Genomic DNA, 24,798 nt, shown 5'->3' on the forward strand with positions numbered 1-24,798 from the left:
GATCCGATCAAAAATCATCGGAAAAAAAGTTCAAAAGGGAGCTGCGGCCCACTCTAAGCTCAAATCATATTTGATAGTTTTTTGACTTCCTTTGGGAATTATTTAATAGAGTTAAGATAGTTTACCTTGTTTAAAATAACATTGGATAAAACTGCAGAATTTTACTACATAAATTCCATCTTTTAAGCTTTAGGCGATTCATAGATTCATAATTATAAACTATTTCAGAACTGATCAACAGGTACATTAAATTGTTTGTGTACAAAAAAAGAAGCTGATATTTTGTTTAACAAAAAAAAAAAAAAAAAAAACTCTAACAAAAAAATCTCTTATAATGGCATTTCTTTTACAAATCTTCTTGATTATATTTTGCTTTGTATTTTTATGTTTTCTTAATGATAACTATCTAAACAACGAAATACTTAAATTAACGCATTGACTCTTAATATTTAAATATTTTATAATTATGTATATTTATAGTTTTTTTTTGTATTTTTATTAAAAATAAAAAACAAAAATTTGTATTGATATAATAAATTGTTAAATTTTGTTCGATTTTTTTTTGTATTGGCTCAGAAAAATAGATCAACAATTTTGATATCGAAATTATTTTTTTTTTGTTTTAATAAATAATTAATTTTTATTGGTGCATATATTAATAGATATTTTATACATAAATATTATAGTAATATATTTTTTTTTATTTAATTTTACATCTTGGCACAAAAATCAGGATTTTTTTTTTTCTTAAATTACCTACATATTTTTTCTTTTGTTTGTTTTGGATTATAAAATGGAAGATCGATATTTAGGTTGTCGCATTTTTGTAAATTGACATTTATTTAAAATTTTTAATATTTACAAAGATTTTAAATTTCTGATAGTTGATCATCAGCCATATGAGTATCCTCGTCATGTGAAGCTGTTTTGAGAGTTGAAATTTTCGATACCGAAAGTTTCGATTCGAAATCTAATATCGATGACGGAGGTGGATTTATATCTATTGATTTACGTTTATTACCATTTGAGGAGCTATTTTCAGATGGCGGTCTTGATTTTTCGCCATTTGATGATGTATTATTAAGAAGTGAAAGTTTATTTTTCATTTTTGTTGAATGTTTTGCTGAGATTTTCGCACTTAATTCAACAGAAATTGGTCTTGATTTTTCTGTTGATCCAACAACAGCAGCATTAGTTGAAGCTGTCGAAGATATTGTTTGTGAGGATTTTTTAGAACTGGGTTGTGTGGATGAGTCATTTTGTGGGGTATTGCCGCCACCTTTGGGATTTTCGGGATTCTTTGATGTAACAGTCTTATGCTCTGCTGCTTCTGTATTGGTGACATTGTCTTGTTTTTTCCATTTTGTTCGACGATTTTGAAACCATATTTTGACCTGGAATGAAAGAGAAGAAAACAAAGTTTGAAAAATGCGTAATTTAACTGTTCCTTACTTAACTAAGGATTATCTTTAGTTTATGAATACAAACTTTTATTTTTTTTTTTAAATTAAAATGTTATTTTTTATTTGAATTTAAAACCCTTCTCAACCATTATTCAGGACTAATTTACAACTAGTAACAATTAAATAAACTTATCAAAAACAATTAGATCATTTTATGAAACTAAAAGTGTATTGATGCACCTACTCTCAAATACATACCTATACTCAAAAGCTAAAATCAAGCCTTTTATAGAAATGATATAAGCCAATATATAACCATGACACCATAAACGATTCATTCAAATAAAGCCACACAAAACACAATCCACTCAATCATTGATTAGCAATCAACCAATCTATTATCCAAAAGCATATTAATCAAGTACCTTTATATCTATGTACACCACGCAAAACAATAAATACATAGATAGTTGTTACTCTACACAGAAGCAATTCAATATCCATTATTGATTTGATCTATTAATTTGCATTCTCGATTCTCCGGATCCGAGTTACATTGCGATTTGCAATGATGCAGTTTCATAGTGATTTTCTCTAATTCTATCACTATAATAAATCTATGTGAATTTGATGTAACTAAATACACAAACACATTACACACACACACAGACAAATAGATATCACAAAAGCAATGAAATGTTGTAATAAATAAATTAGATATCACGACTAATTGTCAGCTTAATTGAAAATTAATTCAACTTACCACCAATTGCAATTACATATTGGTGACGAATTATATGCAAAATTACACGTATGCATAATATTGGTTATAAATAGATAGGTATAGGTATACATATATACTTATCAATGATTAAATGCAAGTAGCTAGTAAATAAAAATCAATGCTGAATACCTGAAATCCTGTAAATTTGACATTTAATTAAAAAAAAGTTTAAGTTACACAAGTCATATTAAAAAAAAAATCACAATCATTGTTAATGTTAAACTCACTAACTATGTAGGTATAGAAATTGTTGCTTTTATTTTAATTAGTTTTTTTTTTTTCATTTAAACAGGGTTGCCACTATGTCTTAGCTTCTATTTTAGAGATTAAACCTTAAATTTTTACTTAAAATAAGTACTATGAATCAAGTTATGCATTTGTTAAAAAATTATTATGACATTATGATGAATAAGATGGCTAAAAAAAAAGGATTCCGCTTTTCGCTTTCTCAAGAGGGGTTTAAGGTTAAGGTACTAATTTTCTAGGTCCAAAGAATCATGTATGTATATTGTATATTTATAAAAAAAAAAATCATATCTTTCTTAAGAACGTCTTCTACGAATGTGATTCTAAATTAAATTTTAATTTTTTTGATTATAAACAAAAATCTCGATAGAAAGTTTGTAGTGTGCGGGGGGGGGGGGGGGGGCTTTTATAATCAATTTTTCTGGCGCTATTAACCCATTCGAACCCAAGGTATGAAAATCAATACTAAAAAATGTTTTTTCGGTATTATCGGGTCAAAAACATCACAGCTAAGAAATATGAATAGCAAAAAGTTATTTTCCAAAATAATAAATAGCAAAACTAATGTGTTTTTCTCATGTTACATGTAAGTTACATGCACTGCCTATGACCACCAAAAAAAGTCGGAGAACTGAGAAAATAACTTTTTATGAAACTATAATGTATGCTACTTCTTCTAAGCAAAAAAACAAAACACTTTCTGCATTAAGATTTTTTATATCTTTTTTTCAAAATTATGACCATATTTAAAAAAAAAAATTTTTTGCAAAAAAAAAAATGTGAATTTCATTCCCTTTTTCGATAGAAAAAAAATTAAAGGTATGATATTCAACTAAATTTTTGTAATAATCCAGTAACTAGGCATTATTATCTTCCAATTAAGCCATCAAAACCTAAAAAATTGTTTAATTTAATATTTTTTACGAATTTTTAAAAAAATGTTACATGAGAGTAACGCTGGGTCCGAAAGGGTTAAAAAAAAACAGTTAAACAAATTTCATAACAGAATTGATTTTTCATAGTGAAACTAAAAAAAAAAAAGCTGCTCAGAAAAATGTCCAATCCTAATAATAACGTTTTTGTTGGTAAACGGTATTCGAAATATATGAACTTATGTATATGAGGAATATTTTTCAAAAATAAATAAAATGCCATTTTAGTTAAAATTAGTTTTCCGAAACTCAATTTGAATCATAATTTATTTCTTCAAAATAAATTTTGTTTTGGAAACTTATAAAAAATAAAAAAAATTTGTAAAAAAAAGGCGTCAAAGATTTCTCTATGGTGTTCATCCAAGAAAGAAACCTTATTAAAACAATCGGGTTTTCCTTATTGTTTTAAAATCTCCACTTCTAGGGTTTAAAAAAAAAAAAAAACGACGACCAGGCCAGGAATTGAACTGGAGACTTCAAATCATTAGTCGACCACTTTACCACCTGAACCAACCCGCTATGAAAATATTGATCGCGATTTTTATTCTAGTTAATAAGATTTTCTCTATAAAAATAATAAGAAATCTTTATAAAAAAAACCTTATTAATCGTTGCTTTTAATAAGATTTCTTCATAACCTTAAGAACCTTTCAGGATACAAAAACTTAAATAATATGGAAAAATTACCTAATAAAAAAGTCGGATTTTTTAAGAAAATAAATTTTATCTCGGTTATTTATGGAATATTCTCAACAATGTTATACCATTTTGAAAAGAGAATTGAACACACCAACTTTTAAGGTAACTTGCCGAAACGTGCATTTTTTTTACACTACGGTCCATTGAATTAGAGTCATGTAAAATTGTTTAGTACTTAGTTGGGCAAAAAAGTATTATTTGCTTTAAAACTGATGCAGCTGAGTTAAAATTTTTGAATGCATTTGGTAGCAGGGTTATTCAAGGTTTCGTAACAAAAGAAAAAAGTGAGAAAAATTAAGATTTGTAGTCACGGCACATGAAAAACCGTCACAGGGTGACCATTTTTTCGACTTTTTTTCAAATGCTCATAACTCACAAAATATATGGCTGCGATTTTTTTTTATTATTTTTCTGATAACTGTCACCACCTACCCTATCTACCGTTTTCGTTTCGACGTTAACTTTTGGGACACCCTGTATATACAGGGTGTCCCACAGTCACCGCCCCAAATGAAAACCATGGATTCCTGAAATCATTTTGAGTCGAAAAACTTAAGAGGTAATTTTCTCGTTTTCGTCCCTTTTTCGAGTTACCACGGTTTTTATGATTTTTGCTCTCTTGTCCTTGTCTTTGCCACACTAAGTTTGATTTGAAAGATTTTTTTTACAACCAATCAAGAATTTATTACAGTTTAAGTTTGTCTCAAAACTTTTTTTTCTGCGGACAACCGTTTTACTACAATTTTGCATCAAACACAATTTTCTTCGTTTTTTAAGTTGTTTTTTACACTTTCATATCATTTAAGTCAAAAAAACACGTTAATGAGTATTAATTTTTTGTGCTTTTTATTAAAGCCCAGCTTATTTTCATAAAAAAAATAAGTTTTATTTCATAAAAAAGGCTACTGAAAGTAATAAAAAAAAAATAAACAAACAAACAAAATTAAAAACGGGACGAAAACGAGAGAATTACCTCTAAAGTTTTTCGACTTAAAATTACCTCAGGAATCCATGGTTTTCATTTGGGGCGATGACTGTGGGACACCCTGTATATAAAGTAGGTTTTAAATGTTTGAAAATTTGTGGTAATATATTAACGTGAACTTAAAACTTCCAATACTTAGAACCCCATTTATAGCATTTATATCAAAATCAATATAATTGAACTGCTAACTTTTTGTATGTTTTTATTTTAATTCGATTTTGTTTCTATTTCTTCATTGTTGTAAGTAATTTATTATGTAATTTACATGCCTTGTTGATGTTGATTGTTTTGACATTATAGAATTACTCGAAGTGCACTGAACTAAATACATCGCTCAATTTCCCACTTCAAAAGATCCTCCTGTCCCTTTGCTCCCAAGTTGATTAAATCTTGGTGCTATTTTAGCTGAGGGGCGGTGATGACTATGGAGACATAACCGCATGTTTATAATAGGCTTCTTGTCTAAAGTTCTCTGATTCGAACCGAATGCTCAATATATTATGTAAAGCAACACCAAACAGAACACCACCAGGAGCAAAGCACATCACTTGGCCTGGCCCCAATGTTATCACAGCAATTAGTGTCAAATAATATAACGCATGAGATGATCCTGAGCCTTTTATGATGTTGCAAAACGATAAGTAGACAGATTACGTCTAACTTCTCCTCTCATAGACAGCCTACAGCATCGTTTTCCGTTTTTCCAGCTGCCATCACTGCCACATCCTCTCCCTTCTTGCCACAGTAAATTTTCAAGTGAAAATGGAAAACTCAATAATAAATTAACACTTTGTAGATTTACATTTTTTGCATTTGGCATATAATAAGCCTATATGAAGTCTAATTTTATGCCAATGAGTGTTTGGTTGTTGGTTTTTGGGTGGATGTAAAGATTGGTTGTGATTTTTGTAGGCTGTTTATTTAGCTTAAATTTCTTGAGAAATTTACATCTATATACAACAACGACGACGAAGATGATGAAGACTACAACTACGATGACGATGTATATCTTAAGACATGCGGTGTCATTCGCACAGGAAGTTTATGTTTGTGCCAACACGCCAAGAGAGTGTTCGAGTTATATATGAGATTTTGAAGAACTAACAGCAGCACGGAAACGAGATGATGTTTTTGGGATGTTTATAGATTTGATCGATGGGGAAATCATCTTTCAGCGCTAATTGCCTAATTATGAAAATTCAATTAATCGCAAAGTGAATTTCCCTCCTTCAGATTTTTGAGAGACTTTTAAGAAAAAACTAAAAAACTTTGATTGAAAAATTGTGCAATTTTTATCTTTCAATTGGATTTTTTTAAATTAATTTTTGTTTGGTATTTTAAGTTTTTTTTTATTTTTAATTTTAGTAAATTATATTTGAGTGTTCTTAGAAACAACTTAATTGACTCGTGAAATTATATTTTATGGTTATTTTCATAAGAAACATGTTGTAATCTCCGGTTGGATGTTTTTTTCATATTTTTTTTTTTTATTTTTGTTTGCATCCGAAAGCTTTGATGATCGGATATGGTTGGATCCCTTTAAACTAATTGAAATTTCCAAGTAAAAAGTTCGACCTTATTACCTACTAGTCTTTGGGGGAGTGAAATGAGAAAAAAAAATCTAATAATAATATTTGACCTCATTTACGTTTCTGAGAATGTGTAAATGCAAATTTTGTTAGCAAATGGCAACATGAGAATGGTTATGGGTATTTTTGAAAACTATTTTCAAGTCTACATCAACTCTTAATCCTTCTGAATAAGTATTTAAGATTATTTTTTTTTAAATTATTTAACCCAAGTTTAATTTATTGTAAATTTCATTTGAAAAAAGTGCATTCAAAAATCGACTCGGTCTGTATAACGGAAACTACTTTTTTGGAACTCTTCAAATTTTCTAAAGTTTAAATTTTGGGAAATAACAACTTTAATATTTAGAATTTGTCTCACAATGTGTGTAAAAACTTTTAACTAACTACTTTTTACATAAAAAAAAAACAAAAACTCAAAACTCAAAACCTTCTATTTATAGATTTTTGGCAGTGTTTTGAGAATATTAAAGTTTTATAAAAGTTTATAAGAGAGTATTATTTATTTAATTTTTTGTGAAATTTAATAAAAATTTAATGTAACAACTTTTTTTGGAAGTGAAAACTTCTTTAGTATCGTAGTGATTTGAAACACGATGAAACGAAAAAGCGTTTTAATAGATACATAAATGAAATTTATACTGCAGATAGGTAATTAAATAAACTATTATTGTGTAAAATTTCAAATAATTTCATATTCAAAATCCTGAGATAACGGTGAAAAGATGTTCTTTTTGTAAACATGTTATATCTTTTGATCTAGAGCACATACAAATTTTATTTAACTTTAATACGAATGTTGTTAATATTACCTTTCATTTTATATATCACACATAACAGTATGTGCCCTACAACTAAAAGTTACACAGTATTAAATAGAAAAACACCTGTGAGATCTGTTGCCGATGACCAGCCGCCATGGCGCGCCAGTGTAGGAAGTACCGTAATCTCAGTTTGAAATTTCGACATGGTTGGCCTTTAAAAATTCTTACTTTTTTTTAGGCATGGTAAAAATATCATTGAAGCGTCATATAAAAGGTGAAGTAATAAGTTTTCAGATGATATAAAATTTATTACAGGAAGTCATATAAAATAAAAATGGATTTAAAGTTGATGGAATTAGAAAAAGGTAGATTTTTTGGATTTTGTTTGCAAGAAAAATGATTTTTTAAGGTTTCACTTCTACCACGTGTGAGTTGCACACATGATTTTTTTTTTAAATATGCCATTTATTTTTTGTGAGTAAATCGTTCGAGGCGATTTAAAAAAAAAAACAGTTTTTAAAAAAATTTAAAAAAAACACCTATAGGGGAGAGTGGGGCAGTTTTGAACACGGGGCACATTTGAACACTGCATATAAAATTTTAGTATATCAATCTTTTTTAGAAGTATTTCGATATTTGAACCCGTCAACACGATATCCATAAATGTCAATGACTTTCCATCGTTATCTCGGCTGACTTTCAGATTTATAGGTGGAAGGTGATTTTTATAGTGGTTTTGCATTATTTCAGTTTTTTAGTTGTAAGAGTTTAAAAAAAAATTAGTACGTGATTTCAAAACGCAATACAATTTTTGTTAATGGTTAATGAATTTTAAACTAATTGACGGTGAATTTTTGAATGAATATATTAATGTTAAATATTTATTCAACATTTTATGTCGTTGACACAGTTGGGGCAGTTTTGAACATGTTCAAAACCGCCCGAGCAGTTTGTATCCGACATTTTAAGGACACTTGAATGTGTTTTATTTAATAAATCGTAATGTTCTTATAAAAAAAATAATGAAACTTGCATTTGTGGGCAAAATTAAAGAAAAAATGGGAATATGTACAACATAATTGAAGATTTAAAAAAATGCCTGAATTCTTCAAGTTCTGCTAGAATGTTCCCGATGAGAACTCGATTATATATCGCTTAAGCGTTATAGAAACTAAAGTCAAGCTACCAAAAATTAATGCTCCTGGTACATGAAGAACATCCGCTTTGTTAACATTTGGATTTAATGTCTAGAAATATATCTATATATATTGAAAATAAATCTATTTTACTCTGAGAAGCATAAAATGTAGGTATAAATACCATTTTTCTAAGATATATTTTAAATGAATTTTTCTTGGTTTTTGTTTTTCTTTTGAACTTATAAATGTGATAAACTGATAACTATAGTTTAAATTTTAATGTTATTTTTTCAGAGTTTTTATTATTTGTTGGTTAATTGAATATGATATAATAATCAATTTGGAGTTTTTGTATGTTCTTATTAAAAAACTAATAAAAAGTTAAGTATTATTTATTCATTACAACGAAACTAATACTGCTGTTCAAAAGTGCCCCTTCCATGTTCAAAACTGCCCCATACATGGGGCACTTTTGAACATAAGAGCCTATATTTTTAAAACATCAAAATTCAATATAAATAATTTGTTTAACTAACCAAATGTTCTTTGAAATCGAAGTTCAATGTTACTGTTCAATGTTAGTAAACTTTACAGATCAAGAAAACGAACATATTTTGTTCAAGCAGTGGCGAAAGCAAAAAGTGTTCAAATGTGCCCCACTCTCCCCTATGCCATAAATACTTGGAAAATTTTCTTAATTTTAACTTCGAAATTACTAAAAAGTTTTTTTTTTCGCTAAAATAGATAACTTCGTTTACATGAAAGTCAGATAACAAGAAATTTTTTTTTTTCACTTCAAAAGTGGGATCTTATTTGCCACAGTCATGTTTTTTTTAAATGAAAATCGTTTGAGTCATTTTTGAGAAAAAACACGGTTTCCATTTTGGTCATTTGGCAAGTACCTACCGTTAATTTTGGTCCTAAATATATTACCAAAAATTCTAAGCTAGGAGGTTTGAAGTAAATCGATTTAGAGACAGACAGACAGAATTGCGAGACTCACTTTGTACGCATTCTATTCATAGTAATTTACAAAATACTTGATTTTCTACAGTATAAATCAGCATACCTTTCATTCCCAACATATGCCATATACTTTTGATCTAATTCTGACTGGCTGTTACCTATACCTACAAATTTCGAACTTGGTAAACTTCTACTTTATAAAGGTAGAATTTTAGATAAAACTTGTAACCAAAATTTCAAACCCTCAAAGAATCAAACCATATAAAAAAAAAATTATTCCTCAAACTCATCACGCCAAGATCATTAACCAAAATGTTTATAATAAAATTAATTAAACCAAGAAAAAAAAAAAAAAAAACATTTCATTTGTGTATTTTTGTTTAGATCTATTTTGCTATAAAGTTGGCAATTTAAATGAAAGATTCACACAAAATTAATGGCAAATCATTTTGTGGCTATCCCATAAGAGATCCAATCCAATATATTTTTAATGGATACGTGATCTTGATGGAAATTTTATTTTTGCTTTATTTGCAGAGGAAAAACGTTTAATAATAAAAATATTTAGATTTCAATTCGATTTTATGTTTTGTTTGTGAATTTATATTTTCTGAGTGAAATTTCCTATCCATTTGACGGTATACATATATGCACTGCACATGGACATGGCCGAATGCTATACCGACCATCAGTGGCGTAGCTATCCCTGTGGGGGCCCTGTATCCAAATTATTTTGGGGGCCCCTCCCTTCTTTATATAATTTTTTGGAAAAAAAAAGTTGAAAGCTGGAATTTTTCAGCAAGTGTAAATCAACATCTAAAAAAAAAATAAATATCCCATTTTCAAAAATTTCAGTTTAATTTTTTTTTTTTTTATTCCAAAATTTTATTTTTTCAGAATTTTATTTATAATCTATATTAAAGCTTTCTAGCAAATTCTTTTGTAATAAAAACTTCAATGAAATTGAATCAGTGGCTTGTAGACCAGTGAAAATAATAAAAAAAAAATATTAGCAGCATATGGGTGGTTGGAAAATTCGATATCTCAAAAACTTGGCACGATAGAGGCATTCTTGTGCTAGATTCAAATTCAGAATGTCAAAGAAAATTAGAAAAGTATAATTGAGTTTCTGTGAAAACATATTTCTCGACAATATTACTGTCATTTATGGAAAACTCGATCTTAAAAATCGTATTTATGTTTTTTTCAATTTTTCTCAATATTTCAATCTAAATAATGGAATTCCAAACATTTCAAAAACCAAAAATTTTGTCGGTAACTTTTTTGATTGAAAAATAATATTTTGATAAATATATGCTAAAAACATAAAGTACCTAATCTTAAGCCTCATTTTGTTAAAATTAAACCATTTTTGTAAAAGATAAGAATCAAAACCCAATAAATCTCATTTTTTTTTGCATTTTTCTCAGTGTTTCTGAGGTATTTTAAAAAAGCTAAACGTTTTAGATCTTTTTATTATGTTTGTTTGTGGGCAATTTATTTTTTCCTTTTCATATACCTACCATTTATCCAAAATGTTCCTTACACCCTGATAATAATTTTTTTCAACTTTAGTTCCTTATACAGACAGACAGACGAACATGCGAGACCTACTTTTGTCCTGATTTACGTGTCTTCGAATTATAAAAAGTGATTACATGTTGAAGTTGAAGTAGGGGAAAAAAAACTATCGACGCGAAGAAACATAGACGTGTGTACAAAAAACAATTATCATAACAATTTTAATAATAAATAATTTTAAGATTATAGTGAATGTTTTTGCACGAGTTTTGTCCTCTGTATCTTTTGGGGCCCCTACATCCCGGGGGCCCTGTTACATGGATACAGCTGATACAGCGGTAGCTACGCCACTGCCGACCATCACTAGCGCCCGCCCGCCGCTATATTATAAAATTAAAATGATCTAATTGTTATTGCTAGCAATTTAAATTGGTTGTTTGCTTTGCTTATAAATACTCTTAAAAGAGATTATAAGTCGAGCATTCAGATTCTGGTGCGGTAAATAAAATTTCACAAGTGCCTCTGGCCGGTCTGGTCGGCCATCAGCCTGCACTTAAACAATTTATTTCACATTAGATTGTGTTTACCCAGACTGTGAATTAATACATTAAACTGCGGGTAGTTTGCATATGGTATGTTTATTTTTTTTTTGTGTTCTTGTCTTGAAAAAATGTGTTGAATAAATACACTTTTATGATAGAAAGGCAAGAGCAGGGGTATGAGAAAGCTTAACAATCCATAAAGCTAATTGCTTTGCATCAAATTATGAAGTATTGAGTGAGTTATTTCATAAATACATCATTTAAATTATTATTGGCAATATAGAAAATAGAACAAATGTTTTTGGGTCATAAAAACACAATTTTTGTAAAATTGTTATTACGTTATAAATGTTTATAAAAAAAGACTTTTTGAATAAGGGAAATGTTTTAAGGAATCCAAAAACAAAATATTAAATTGCATCTAACGTAGTCCAATGTATGCACAAATACCTACACTTTATTTCTCTATAATCTGCCAGACAAATGCAACAAATGACTCGGCTAAAAATATACTGCACTTCTATAATCATTGTTCATTTTTCAACAAAGAAATAATAATGCAATAGGCCTTCGAGAAGTGGGGGGTAGAATTTAAATAATGCTTAAGCAAATCATCTTAAATCTAATAAAATACAGAGATAGGCGAACATCATTCAACTCATAAACATAATAAAGTATTTTTAGAAAATGAAAATGTGCTTTGTGTAAAATTGAGTGCGTTTAAGATCAATAAACACTTAAGAGCTTAAGAACTTATTCTTAATAAATGATGTACATACCTAAACGAATTCTTTGGCATTTCGTCGGTGAAACCAGAAAAGTGTGTAACTCCATTTTGGCAAATTTTATAGGAGAGCAAAAAAACAAAATCGTTTTGAAGGCATTTGTATGAGTTTTCATTTTCTAATTTTCTAATAAAATAAAAACTATGAACTTTAAGGGGATTCTGAGTTTAAGGAACGGTAGATATTAGGTTTGTCTAATAGATGGCATTCAAATCTAATTTTCAGAAAATTTGGAGTTACACACTTTTCTGGTTTCACCGACGATTTACAATATGCAGACATTTTTCTTCCCATTATGTTTATTTAAGAGTTTTATTTTGGTAAATATTTTATGTAATTAAATGAAAATGAAATCGTGTAATTTGATAGAAAAAATATACTTAATTAGAAAGTGTACGGATAAATTGGATAAAAATGCAGTTTTGGTACAAAGCAATTAGGATACATTTTTGACTTTATCGCTAAAAATTGTTCTTTTATACAAAGTAATAGCTACTTAAATGTCTAGGTACTCTTTTCATTTTTAAATGTACATTATAATACTGAAAAAAAAAAAAAATACAGTCTAAAAATTTAATTCACTTATGGCGTTTTCGATTGGCAGTCCGGAAGCGTCCGGAATCATTCTGAAGCGTTTTATTCGTACAAAACTGACAGTTTTGTGTGAATAAATTTTTTTCAGAATGATTCCGGACGCTTCCGGACTGCCAATCGAAAACGCCATTAGTTTACATATCAATTTTACAACTTGAAATTATGATAATCTCAAATGTATTTGTACTGAATAGGTACATGTACTATTTATTGGTTTCTTAACACACATCACTTTATAAATCACTTTCAATGACTGATTTACATACACTCATTTAATAATTTGTTTTGATAAAACGTGTTATTAATTTAGATACATATAGATTCATTATTAACTTTTTTAATAGATAACTACAACCCGAGGAGAAAAAATATGTACTCAATTCAATGTTTTGTACAGCGCGTACAGACTTTTATGTACACAGTACAGATTGAATACACTGCGTATAGATTTAAAGCTTTAAATTCATACTTAAAAGATCATGAGTTGAGGCTTTATGAGCATAACACCAACTCTAATATGTTAATTTAATTTATCAGTAATCGTGTACTGATTGCATTCTAATTAATGTGGCAGATTAAACCCGGAATACAGAAGCTCAAATCGATCACAGCAAGTTTTCTGATAAATTTAAGCAGCGTGCCCAAACAAGATAAAATTACATCATTAATGAGTACATTCTTATTTGTCATAGAATATTTTAACATATCTGGTTCATTTTTCTCCTCCTGATTCGAGTTCAAATAAATAAGAGTAGAATAAAAAAAATTAAATTAATTTGTAAAAAATCAAAATTTTAGAATAAAGTCTTTAAGAAGCTTAGGATAGTGTTGAATCACAATCAATGAACAAGAAACTTTATTCGTTACATAAATGAAGAGGCACAATACGAAAGATATCATTTAATTTAGGTGCATAGATTATATATGCAGCTTAGAACAAGAGAATCAGATGTAAGCAGTAAAAGTACTATTCGTTATGTTCAAATGAACACAAATGTGCAGAGTATGTACTTGCAAGTTTTGACTGACTAAATATAATTGTGAACTGAGTATCTGGCAAATCTAAACTCAGTACATTAATTTGATACATTAAGTAGTACATTAAGGGCCACTTGCTGAAATGGAACTTAAATATGAAAGTAGAACATAAAATCTTATTCCCTACTTTTTTCTCTGCGTAAACTGTCACATAAGATTTTATGTAGAACTTAAATTCTTAAGTTTATTTTGAGCAAACAGCTCTAAGAACATTAAAGTCGTACATAAAAACCTACCTACACTGAGTTCGTAAGCATGTGATCAGTACATAAATAAGTACGTAGTAGGTAGTACCTACATATGTATTAGGGTGGGTCAAAAAAATCGAAATTCTTTTTTTTGATTTGGTACTCCGAAAAATCGATTGATAAACACTTCTAGAATATACACACCAAATATGAGCTCTTTATATTAATGGGAAGGTCCTCCGCTTTGCGATTTTCCATTTTTACATCAAGCTTCTACTAAAAAAAAATAATTTTTTTGTTAATTGACTTTTTAGCAAATTTCTTTTCATATTCTTGTAGGAAATTAAACGGTCTACAAAAAAGGCCTTATACACTTTTTTCGTTTATCTAACCGTTGAATAGATATTTGAGGTCCAAAAATCGAGAAAATCTTTAAAAATTCGTTTTTTGTTCTGAATTTTGTAACAAATTGAAAAATTATAATAATCAAACGCGCAAGACATATTCTTGTTGAAAATTGATTGCTCCACAAAAAAGGTATTGTTAACTTTTTTCATTAATCTAACCAATTTAAAGATATTCTAGGTCAAAGTTAAACAAAAGTATAAAAACATTTTATATTTTTAAAAAATTTCCAATTCACTGAAACTTCATTATTTTCAAATTAACAAGATATATTCTTGTAGGGGCTTAAACGTTCTACAAAAAATTCCTTAGAATCAAATTGATTGCTTTAACCGTTTGGAAGATATTCGTATCCAAACCAATGCTCACTGATTTCAATAGTTTTCTTATGACCCGTATGCATTGCGATTTGGATACGAATATCTTCTAAACGGTTAAAGCAATCAATTTGATGCCAAGGAATTTTTTGTAGAACGTTTAAGCCCCTACAAGAATATATCTTGTTAATTTGAAAATAATGAAGTTTCAGTGAATTGGAAATTTAAAAAAAAAATAAAATGTTTTTATAATTTTTTTTAACTTTGACCTCTAATATCTTTAGAATGGTTAGATTAATGAAAAAAGTTAACAAGACCGTTTTTGTGGAGCAATCAATTTCCAACAAGAATATGTCTTGCGCGTTTAATTATTATAATTTTTCAATTTGTTACAAAATTAAGAACAAAAAACGAATTTTTAAAGATTTTCTCGATTTTTGGACCTCAAATATCTATTAAACGGTTAGATAAACGAAAAAAGTGTATAAGGCCTTTTTTGTAGAACGTACAATTTCCTACAAGAATATGAAAAGAAATTTGCTCAAAAGTCAATTAATAAAAAAATTATTTTTTTTAGTAGAAGCTTGATGTAAAAATGGAAAATCGCAAAGCGGAGGACCTTCCCATTAATATAAAGAGCTCATATTTGGTGTGTATATTCTAGACGGGTCTAGAAATCGATTTTTCGGAGTACCAAATCAAAAAAAAGAATTTCGATTTTTTTGACCCACCCTAATATGTATATGTAAGCCACATTTTAAAGCATTTTGTGGTGAATACCGTATGTATGTACTCACAGCTATTTCGTGTACAAAGTAAAGTTAGTCTCTTTCTTGTGATACACTAGAAAATTTAGATCAATTTTTATTTTTATAAAAAAATGTACTAAATATGTTCTATGTGCATGCAATTTCAATCACATCAGACACAATCTTCACTTACTGAGTACACAAATTTATGTTTGCAAAAATGTCTCGGATGGAATATGAACTGATTGAATGTATTTTAGTGTACATTGTTCAAAACTAATAACTCCAGCAATGAACATTAACATTAAATAAAGAGTGTAACACTTCTAAGTTTATAATTGCTTTTAATAGTTCAATATTCCAAAGTAATTTCTAAAAACATTCAATCCAATTGAAACCGCCACATTCACTTAAAGTATTAATATGTGTATAGGTACGCATAAGTTAGAGATACACCTGAGGTAAGAGCTGTTGTCTACCTCTTAGCGCCTACTACACTCTGTGTCGCTAGGGTTATTTAAAAAAGTAGATTTAATCTTGTAAAGAAAAAATGTTGAAATGCTTAAATGACCCAGAAAAATTGTGTTAAGCCTGAACTACATCAAAACACAAAGTCAAAAAAGTACAAAAGAGTAAACAAAGCTCAAAATATAAAAATCACATGTATTTTTACTTGGACATCACTATTGGAAAAAAAATTAACTAAAAAAGCTCTTTTGTTTTTTAAGTTTTGAAATTTCAAATACAAAAAAAAAAAAAATGAAAAAGTAAACAAATTACAGTCAACTCCATCTAAGTCGAATTGTCACAGGACACGAAAATTGGTAGGAGTTAGAGGGAAATTCGACTAAGAGGAATCTATTTAATCTTTTTGCTGCGGTTAAAAAAATTTGAATAAGAGGAAAATTTGACCTAAAGGAAGTACGACTTATAGGGAATCGACTGTATTTGAAATTTCAATTGTTTGTCAAAAGAGCTTTTTTTTCGCAAAATGACAGGAACTTTGCTTACGGAAAGGATATAAAATATTGTTTGAGTGTATTTGTTTTTTAAAACTTTGTGAACATTGAAAGCTTGGTCTTGTTCAAGCTTTTTGAATCGAATACTTTTTAAAAATGAAAGAGAGATATACAAATAAGTTACTAGGGGGAACAAGAAAACACATCGTGTTTACTTTTTTGTACTTTTCTGACTTTGTGTTTTGATGTAGTTCAGGCTTTACTCTTGAAATTCAAAGTTTTGTCAAAAATTTAGATCTATATCTGCTGCTGTCCGAAACTAAGCCCTTGGAAGCGATGGATTTTTGTTCCCTTTATGAAAGATCACTCATCAATCTGTCAAAAATATTGACTTACATTAATTGAAGAATTCATAAATTAATTGACAAGAAAATCCTTTAACAATTTCTCTGCTTATTAAAAAAAAAAAAAACGAGTTCAGTTGAATGATGCAGAGTGTAAAATAGTTTTTCGATTATAAACTCTCGCACTCTGGCACTCTGTGTGGTTATAGCACCTCCTCCCCCCCTCATTCTTCAAAACCACATCATAAGGTGTATTGCTCGCAGATAAACGAAGCTAATTTAAACAGGCTTTTCACTTGACAACCTCATAAGCAAAAACACAAGCTGGTTTGGTAACTCGCCCAACTCTTGCCGCACCACACACCGTGGCTGAAAGGTACCCTGCAACTTTAAAAGGGGCTACATAGTATACAAGGGACGCGCATTAAGGTTGACACCCATAGATTTACAGTGCGCATTCAACATTGCAGCTAAATTGCTTAGACCTGCTTCACGCTTCCGTGGATTTTAATTGGTTTGAAGCTCGCACATTAAAAGAATGCCATGTACGAAGGATAAGTCGCGCAATACCTACCACCTATACCCTTTCTTCTCACTACCCTCTCAAACCCATGTCATAGGTATACGCAAAAAGCAACTTAAGTCTATTCGGATTCAGATTCGCTTAGCGAAATGCAATTAATGAGTGGTGACATCTGAGAATGGATCACGTTGTAATGGCATAGCTGTGCCGCATAAATGCTAAAAACATCCAATCTCACTCCTTTCGATTCGTTTTATGTGTTGTCGTTGTTGTTGTTGGATACAGGAGCAAGAGTGTCACGTTATTCCGTCGTTCGGTCGTCGTACTTCACACATTTACCATCACATTAAAAACTGTCATTCTATTTCTAGATCTTTTGAATATATTTTTTTTGACGTTCTAGCCAAGTTTTTGAATTTTATAGCTAAGCATGAAGATTGAGGGGAGGGGAAGAAAAAATGAGGGATCGCATGTTGATATTTAATGAGATAGAATTGATAAAATAGAATTAAGAATAATGAGCTGATGGCAGACTTGAAGTGTTTTGCATTTTTAGATCTCAATTTGCAATTATGTGTCATTTTTCTTTAAATGTTTAAAAGTTCTCTTCTTAAGTATTTTTTTTGCGGCGGGAAATAATATAGTGTGGTTGGTTGGAGGTTTGAGGGTGGCGGTTTTTGAGTGTAGCCGTGTAAACCCAGGTCAGACAAATTGTTTTGTACCGCAGTTTAACGATGTCATTAATGCGGGAAATTAATTTTGAAAAATTGTATCCTGTCAGAGGGAAAAATTTATTTCATGCAAATAAGTTGGCATTGGTTTGGCTGATGTGCTAAATTGTTAATTAAATTTAATCAAATTAATTTAAACAACCTGAAGAGATTTGAATTTATTTTTGTCGTTATTTTTTCTTCAGATTAGGTAAGTGTAAGTGAATTTTGAGAAAAATTGCTAAATTTGTTGAGGGAAACGTTTGAGACTAATGACTTTCGTTTTATATTTATAAGGAACTATTTAAAAACTTTTTATGAAGGTAGGTACAACAAATTAAAAAAAAAAGCTGTATATATATTTCTGAGAAATGGTGAAGGAAAAACTTTTAAATATTTTTGAGACAATTGAGGTGGTGCATATTGATCAGCGTTCTTTATGAAATCGGAAGATTCTCCTGAAAATTCGATTGGCTTTGCTGTTTGCTCAGGTTTAGAAAGTTTGTTTCTCTTAATTAAAAAAAAAATTACGTATACACCTCAGTGACCACATTTATATATAACAAAAACAAGTTGACAATTCTTAAATAAGCACAAATACAAATAAGAGTAATAACCAACATAATAACATTCATTAGTGCTTTTATATTTTGAATGATATATACTAGCAGGTACGTGCTTGCGTTGCTTTGGATATTTTAGAAACTTTTTTAATAAGACCTAAAGAGAGATTTGTTGCACATCGCGATGAATCAAATCTCCTTTTCTTAGAAACAAATGGATACCACAGCTGTTTGCTCCTTGCTGCTACACTATGTTCTGTTTTTAATAAAGGGTAAACATTTTTTTATACAAATCAATGCTCTCATTGATTTTAAGTCAAAAACAAAAAACCGGATGTTTAAAAGTATCTTAGTTTTCGAGATTTAAGGAAAAATGTATCTTTTCTCCAAATTTTTTTTAAATTTTTTTTTTCAAAAAAAAAAAAAAAATTAGCCTCAAATAAAATGGAAAATGGTCACTGTAACACGATGCTGTTCAGAAAGTCTTCTTTTTTTAAAACTAACGCGAAAAGTCAACATGGATTCATGAAAAATAGCTCTCACGATGAAAATCGAGAAAAGGTTTTGTGGTCCCTGAGGACCTTAGCTGTCCTGAAATCTATGTAATGTGGGATATTTTTCGGTTATACGTAACATTATAACTCTTAGCTTTCAAAAAAAGTCCTGAAATACTCAGAACGTAATAAAAATAACTTAAAAAAATATAAAAATGAAAAAAAAAAAAAATACATAACTCAAAAATTGGCAAAAAAACATTAAAAAAAACAGCAAAAATGAACAAAAAACCTTAAAAAAGGAGCCAAAATACAACTTCGTGCTTTGGGTTGATTCTGAGTTACACTAAGTGTGATTAGATCTTACAAATCTGTTCATTAAATAACCATTATACAAATTTTTCCTTAGAAACAAATAAAACAAATATAAAAGTGCCTATCTTTTTTCCCATTTTTGAAAAACTAGAATAGTTTTTTGCATCTATTTTTAAGGATTTGACTAAGAACTAAATAGAACATTCAATTTTGAAAAAAAACTTATACCTTGTAGTTCAAATTTAAAAAAAATTAACTTAAATACAAAAAATTATTTTTTTTTTAATTTTGACTTTGAAATTAAATTTCTCAAAAACTATTTCGTCGGTGAAACCAGAAAAGTGTGTAACTCCATTTTAGCAAATTTTATAGGAGAGCAAAAAAACAAAATCGTTTTTAAGGCATTTCTATGAGTTTTAATTTTCTAACTTGCTAATAAAATAAAAACTATGAATTTTAAGGGGATTCTGAGTTTAAGGAACGGTAGATATTTGGTTTGTCTAACAGATGGCATTCAAATCTAATTTTCAGAAAATTTGGAGTTACACACTTTTCTGGTTTCACCGACGATTTACTCAATCAACTTCAAATAATCATCAAATTCAAGGAGTATATTTTAGCTTTCCAAAAAGGTATAGGACATTATAATGTGCTTTTGTTTTTTGTTTACATTTTTTTACCAAATGCCCTCCCACGTGTATATATCGACGGTTAAACTACAAAACCTCGTAAGTCGTTTTTATCTCTCCGTTTTGAAATCGAAAAAAACCTCTTAAACAATTTTAAAAAAAATTAAAGAACTAAAGAAAAAGTTGATTTGAGTTATTAAATAAACAATTTTTTTATTTTCTTCATTTTTTCAATTGTTTTAAGAGGTTTTTTTCGATTTCTAAACAAAGAGTCAAAAACGACTTACGAGGTTTTGCAGATTAACCGTCGATATGTAAAATGCCTGTAACTCAAAAAAGGGATCAGGTACGATTTTGAAATTTACAAATTTGGAATCCTGAGATCATTTCGAACAAATCTGCATCATTACTTTTGGGGTCCATTTTTATAAAATTTGCCGCGTTTTCAAGACCACCGTGACCAGTAAAGGTCCGCAAATTTTTAATTCAAATTATACTGCACACATTTTATATTGTATTTTTTTTTTTAATGCAGAAAATTTTTTTATATCCAACAACATTTTTTTCAGCAAAATAAAGCTAGATATTCTTATTTGCCAAAAAAAATATTATTTTGAATTCACTTTTATTTATTTGCAAAAACATTTTTTTATGCAAAATATTTTTGTTTGCAGTTAAATTTCTTTAATGGAAATAATTTATATATTAATTTGTAATGAAAAGCAGATGCATGAATGTTAACAATCTTAGTTGGATATCATTTCATATTTGCAGAGCTGTAGTTCATGAGTTTTGACTCTAAATGTCAGCATATTCCATGAAATTAGACGTCTCAACCAATTTAATAACCAACTGGCAATAAGCAAGACGCTTCTAGCGATATCCATTTGATAAATTGCGATAATTATTTTATAAGTTATCATGGAAGATATGAACATAAATACAACCAAACATAAAACTAGATAAGGACAAATAAACACTGTATTTGGGTGTAAATGAACTACTATTGTTTACCCTAGAATCTTTCTTTATTAGTTTATATGCATATTTCAACGCTTTTTTTTGTGTATTTAGTTTTTTTTTTTTATTACTTTATTATATTTTTACTATTTTACTATATACATATAGAACATATAGAACACACTAATAAATCTAATAATTATAAGAAAAGTATATGTCATGATTGAATAAATTTGGTAAGTATTTCGAAGCGCCTTGCTAAAAAAATCACTTTTTTTAGAAGTAAATGCCTTATACTACATATCGACGGTTAAACTGCAAAACCTCGTAAGTCGTTTTTGACTCTTTGTTTAGAAATCGAAAAAAAACCTCTTAAACAATTTTAAATTTTAAAGTTATTAAATAAACAATTTTTTTATTTTCTTCATTTTTTTAATTGTTTTAAGAGGTTTTTTTTTCGATTCTAAGCAAAGAGTCAAAAACGACTTACGAGGTTTTGCACTTTAACCTTCGATATCTCCCATTTTGTTAAATAAAGAAAAATTTTACAGAAAAAAATAACTTTCATTTGATACCACAATTTTGAAAATATTTCACACACACAGCAAGCTCAACGCCACCTTTCAATTGATTTCAAACTCGCCATAGATAATTCCATGAAAAAGGGGACACGAAATGAGAACAAATCATGCAGGCTTTGTTACTTTTTCGAATAGCAAATGACCACTTCATTGCTGTATGCCCAATTCTACAAGAAATCCGAAGATTACATCTCCAAGAAAGTTTTCTGTCCGTAAATAGTCTTTATAAATAATGTATAAATATTGCAATCATGCTATGACTTATCGTAATAGTTTTTTGATAAATTACAACAACAAGTCTCTATTCAATTCAAGGGCTGCAAATTATTGCTTTTAAATCAAATCTTTATGTTTCAAATCATTAAAATTGATATTCTTTTTTTTTATGTTTTAAATCATTAAAATTACTAGTTTTTATGTTGCAAATCATTAAAATTGCTCAAACGTTTCTCGCTCTCCCATTAAAAAAAAAAAAAATAAAAAAAAAAACTTAAAAAATTTAAAAATTAAAAAAAAAAATTAATTAAAAATTTAAAATAATTGAAAATTTAAAAAATTTGAAATTTCAAAATTAAAAATTTAATATTTAATATTTAAAATTTAAAATAATATATAAATTTATTCCTCATATCTATGTTAATATAAACTTTTGTCTAATATTTTGCATAATATTTATTTTTGTAATTTATTATTTCAAATTTATTGTAAATCTTTTTGATACATCTTCTCTTAATATAATTTTATTTATTTTACTGAAATGTCATTTCCGGCAGACGGCAGCATTGTATGCATTTCCAATAGAAATAAATTGCACGACTGGGGTCGCACGTACTTGCTCTTATGCTTAAAGTAACTATAATGTTAAAGCTTTTTATTCAAGAAATTTAAAATTTGATACTTTGAAGAAATTTCATAAGTGGTATAAAAAAATTAAATCTGTTTTCATAATTAATTAAACTCCGTTTTAAATTATCTTAAAAAAAAAAAAATATGCCATTTTATTTCTTGTATAAAAAGGTATTTTTAGAAAAAATTTTTCGAAAATTGTAGGAGCCGTTTTTTAAAAAAAATAATTTTGTATGTATAAAATTTTTTTAACATTTTTCAAAAAAAAAGTTGGTATGCCATTTTGAAGAAATAATTAATTTACACATAAAAACTAAATTTCAAAATTTTTCATTGATCCGTTTTCAAAAAATTGATTTTTCAAAAAAAAATTTTGAAATATTTTTTAAAAAACCAAAAATGCGTTTTTTCAAAATTTTCTAAAATTTTCATATTATATTTACTTACACACTTTTGTATAAAAATTTTCATTTAAATCGGGTTAATGTTGTACGAGATATTCAGAAACGAAAAAAACCGTTCTATGACAGGTACCGTTAATAACGGTACAAAAAATATTTTTTTTATTTAAAAAGTTGGCTCTTATGTGTAGTACTATACACAAAATTTTTAATCAAAATCGTTTTGAAAAAAATTAACTTTTCTATTTCCGTTATATGGCAGGTACCGTTAGTTTTGGTCATAAAAAAAAAATTTCAATTTCCCCTCTAGAGAATCACCAAAAACTGCTAACTACCAAGTTTGAAGAAAATCACTTCACTCGTTTAGGCTGCAGCTCCAGATAGAGACAGACGGACAGACAGACGATAGACAGACAGACAGACAGACAGACAGACAGACAGACAGACAGACAGAATTGTCGGACCCACTTTTTTGGCATTCTCCATCATCGTAATGTCATGTAAAATTGTTATCTCGAGTTCGATTTTTTTTACGAATCCTAAACTTGCCCTATAGTACCTATATCGCAAGTAAAAAGGTAGATTTTTTGGATTTTGTTTGCAAGAAAAATGATTTTTTAAGGTTTCACTTCTACCACGTGTGAGTTGCACACATGATTTTTTTATTAAATATGCCATTTACTTCTTGTAAGTAAATCGTTCGAGGCGATTTTAAAATAAACAGTTTTTTTCAAAAAATTAAAAAAAAAAATACCTATATGCCATAGGATACTAAATTTTTTTTGGAAAATTTTCTTAATTTTAACTTCGAAATTACTAAAAAGTTTTTTTTTCGCTAAAATAGATAACGTCGTTTACATGAAAGTCAGATAACAAGAAATATTTTTTTTTTTTTCACTTCAAAAGTAGGATCTTATTTGCCACAGTCATGTTTTTTTTAAATAAAAATCGTTTGAGTCATTTTTGAGAAAAAACACGGTTTCCATTTTGGTCATTTGGCAAGTATAATTACCGTTAATTTTGGTCCTAAATATATTACCAAAAATTCTAAGCTAGGATTTTTGAAGTAAATCGATTTTTTGGTTTAGGCTGCAGCTCGAAATAGAGACAGACAGACAGAATTGCGAGACTCAATTTGTACGAATTCTATTCATCGTAATATACAAAATACTTGATTTTCTCCAACATAAATCAGCATACCTTTCATTCCCAACATATGCCATATACTTTTGATCTAATTCTGACTGGCTGTTACCTATACCTACAAATTTCGAACTTGGTAAACTTCTACCTTATAAAGGTAGAATTTTAGATAAAACTTGTAACCAAAATTTCAAACCCTCAAAAAATCAAACCATATAAAAATAAAATGCACGACTGGAGCCGCACGTACTTGCTCTTATGGTAAAAGTAGCTTTTATGTCAAAGCTTTTTAAGAAAAATATTTTCAATTAGGTAGTCAAATTTGATTTTTTAACTATTTTCATAAGAAATGCAAAAATATGTACATTTTTTGCATGGTATTTCTTACGCTATTAGCTATAATAAAATCACTTAAAGCATTATGTATGTCAGATTTAGGGCCGGTTTGTTCACACTTGATTATCTTTTAATCTAGGATTATTCCATACAAAAATTCTTGATTAAAAGATAATCGAGTGTGAACAAATCGGGGCTTAGTCTAAGTAAATCGTTAGACCCGTTTTCGAGAAAATTATAATCAACTTATTAACGATGTACGGGAAGAGCCGACATTCGCGATTAAAAAAAAAAGTTAGTGTCATATTTTCACTATCCGCATTTTTTGAGAAAAACTAAAAACGCAGT

The 24,798-nt window shown here is 28.5% G+C and overlaps 1 protein-coding gene across 6 annotated transcripts in view; it reads right to left on the reverse strand.

Moving 5' to 3' along the window:
• Nucleotides 1-722: 722 nt before the first annotated feature.
• The window catches only part of LOC129917253 (H2.0-like homeobox protein), a 105,532-nt gene continuing 81,456 nt past the window's right edge, over nt 723-24,798 (reverse strand). For 4 of the 6 annotated variants that reach the window (XM_055997674.1, XM_055997673.1, XM_055997675.1 and 1 more), the window contains one exon: nt 724-1,394. In XM_055997674.1, the coding sequence (XP_055853649.1) occupies nt 870-1,394 (525 nt within the window). In that variant the 3' untranslated portion in view covers nt 724-869. Of the gene's footprint in view, nt 1,395-24,798 lie in introns of all 6 variants that reach the window. The other 2 variants (XM_055997677.1, XM_055997676.1) reach the window with 1 other exon arrangement.

Source organism: Episyrphus balteatus, chromosome 3 (genome assembly GCF_945859705.1).
Source record: "Episyrphus balteatus chromosome 3, idEpiBalt1.1, whole genome shotgun sequence".
NCBI lineage: Eukaryota > Metazoa > Arthropoda > Insecta > Diptera > Syrphidae > Episyrphus > Episyrphus balteatus.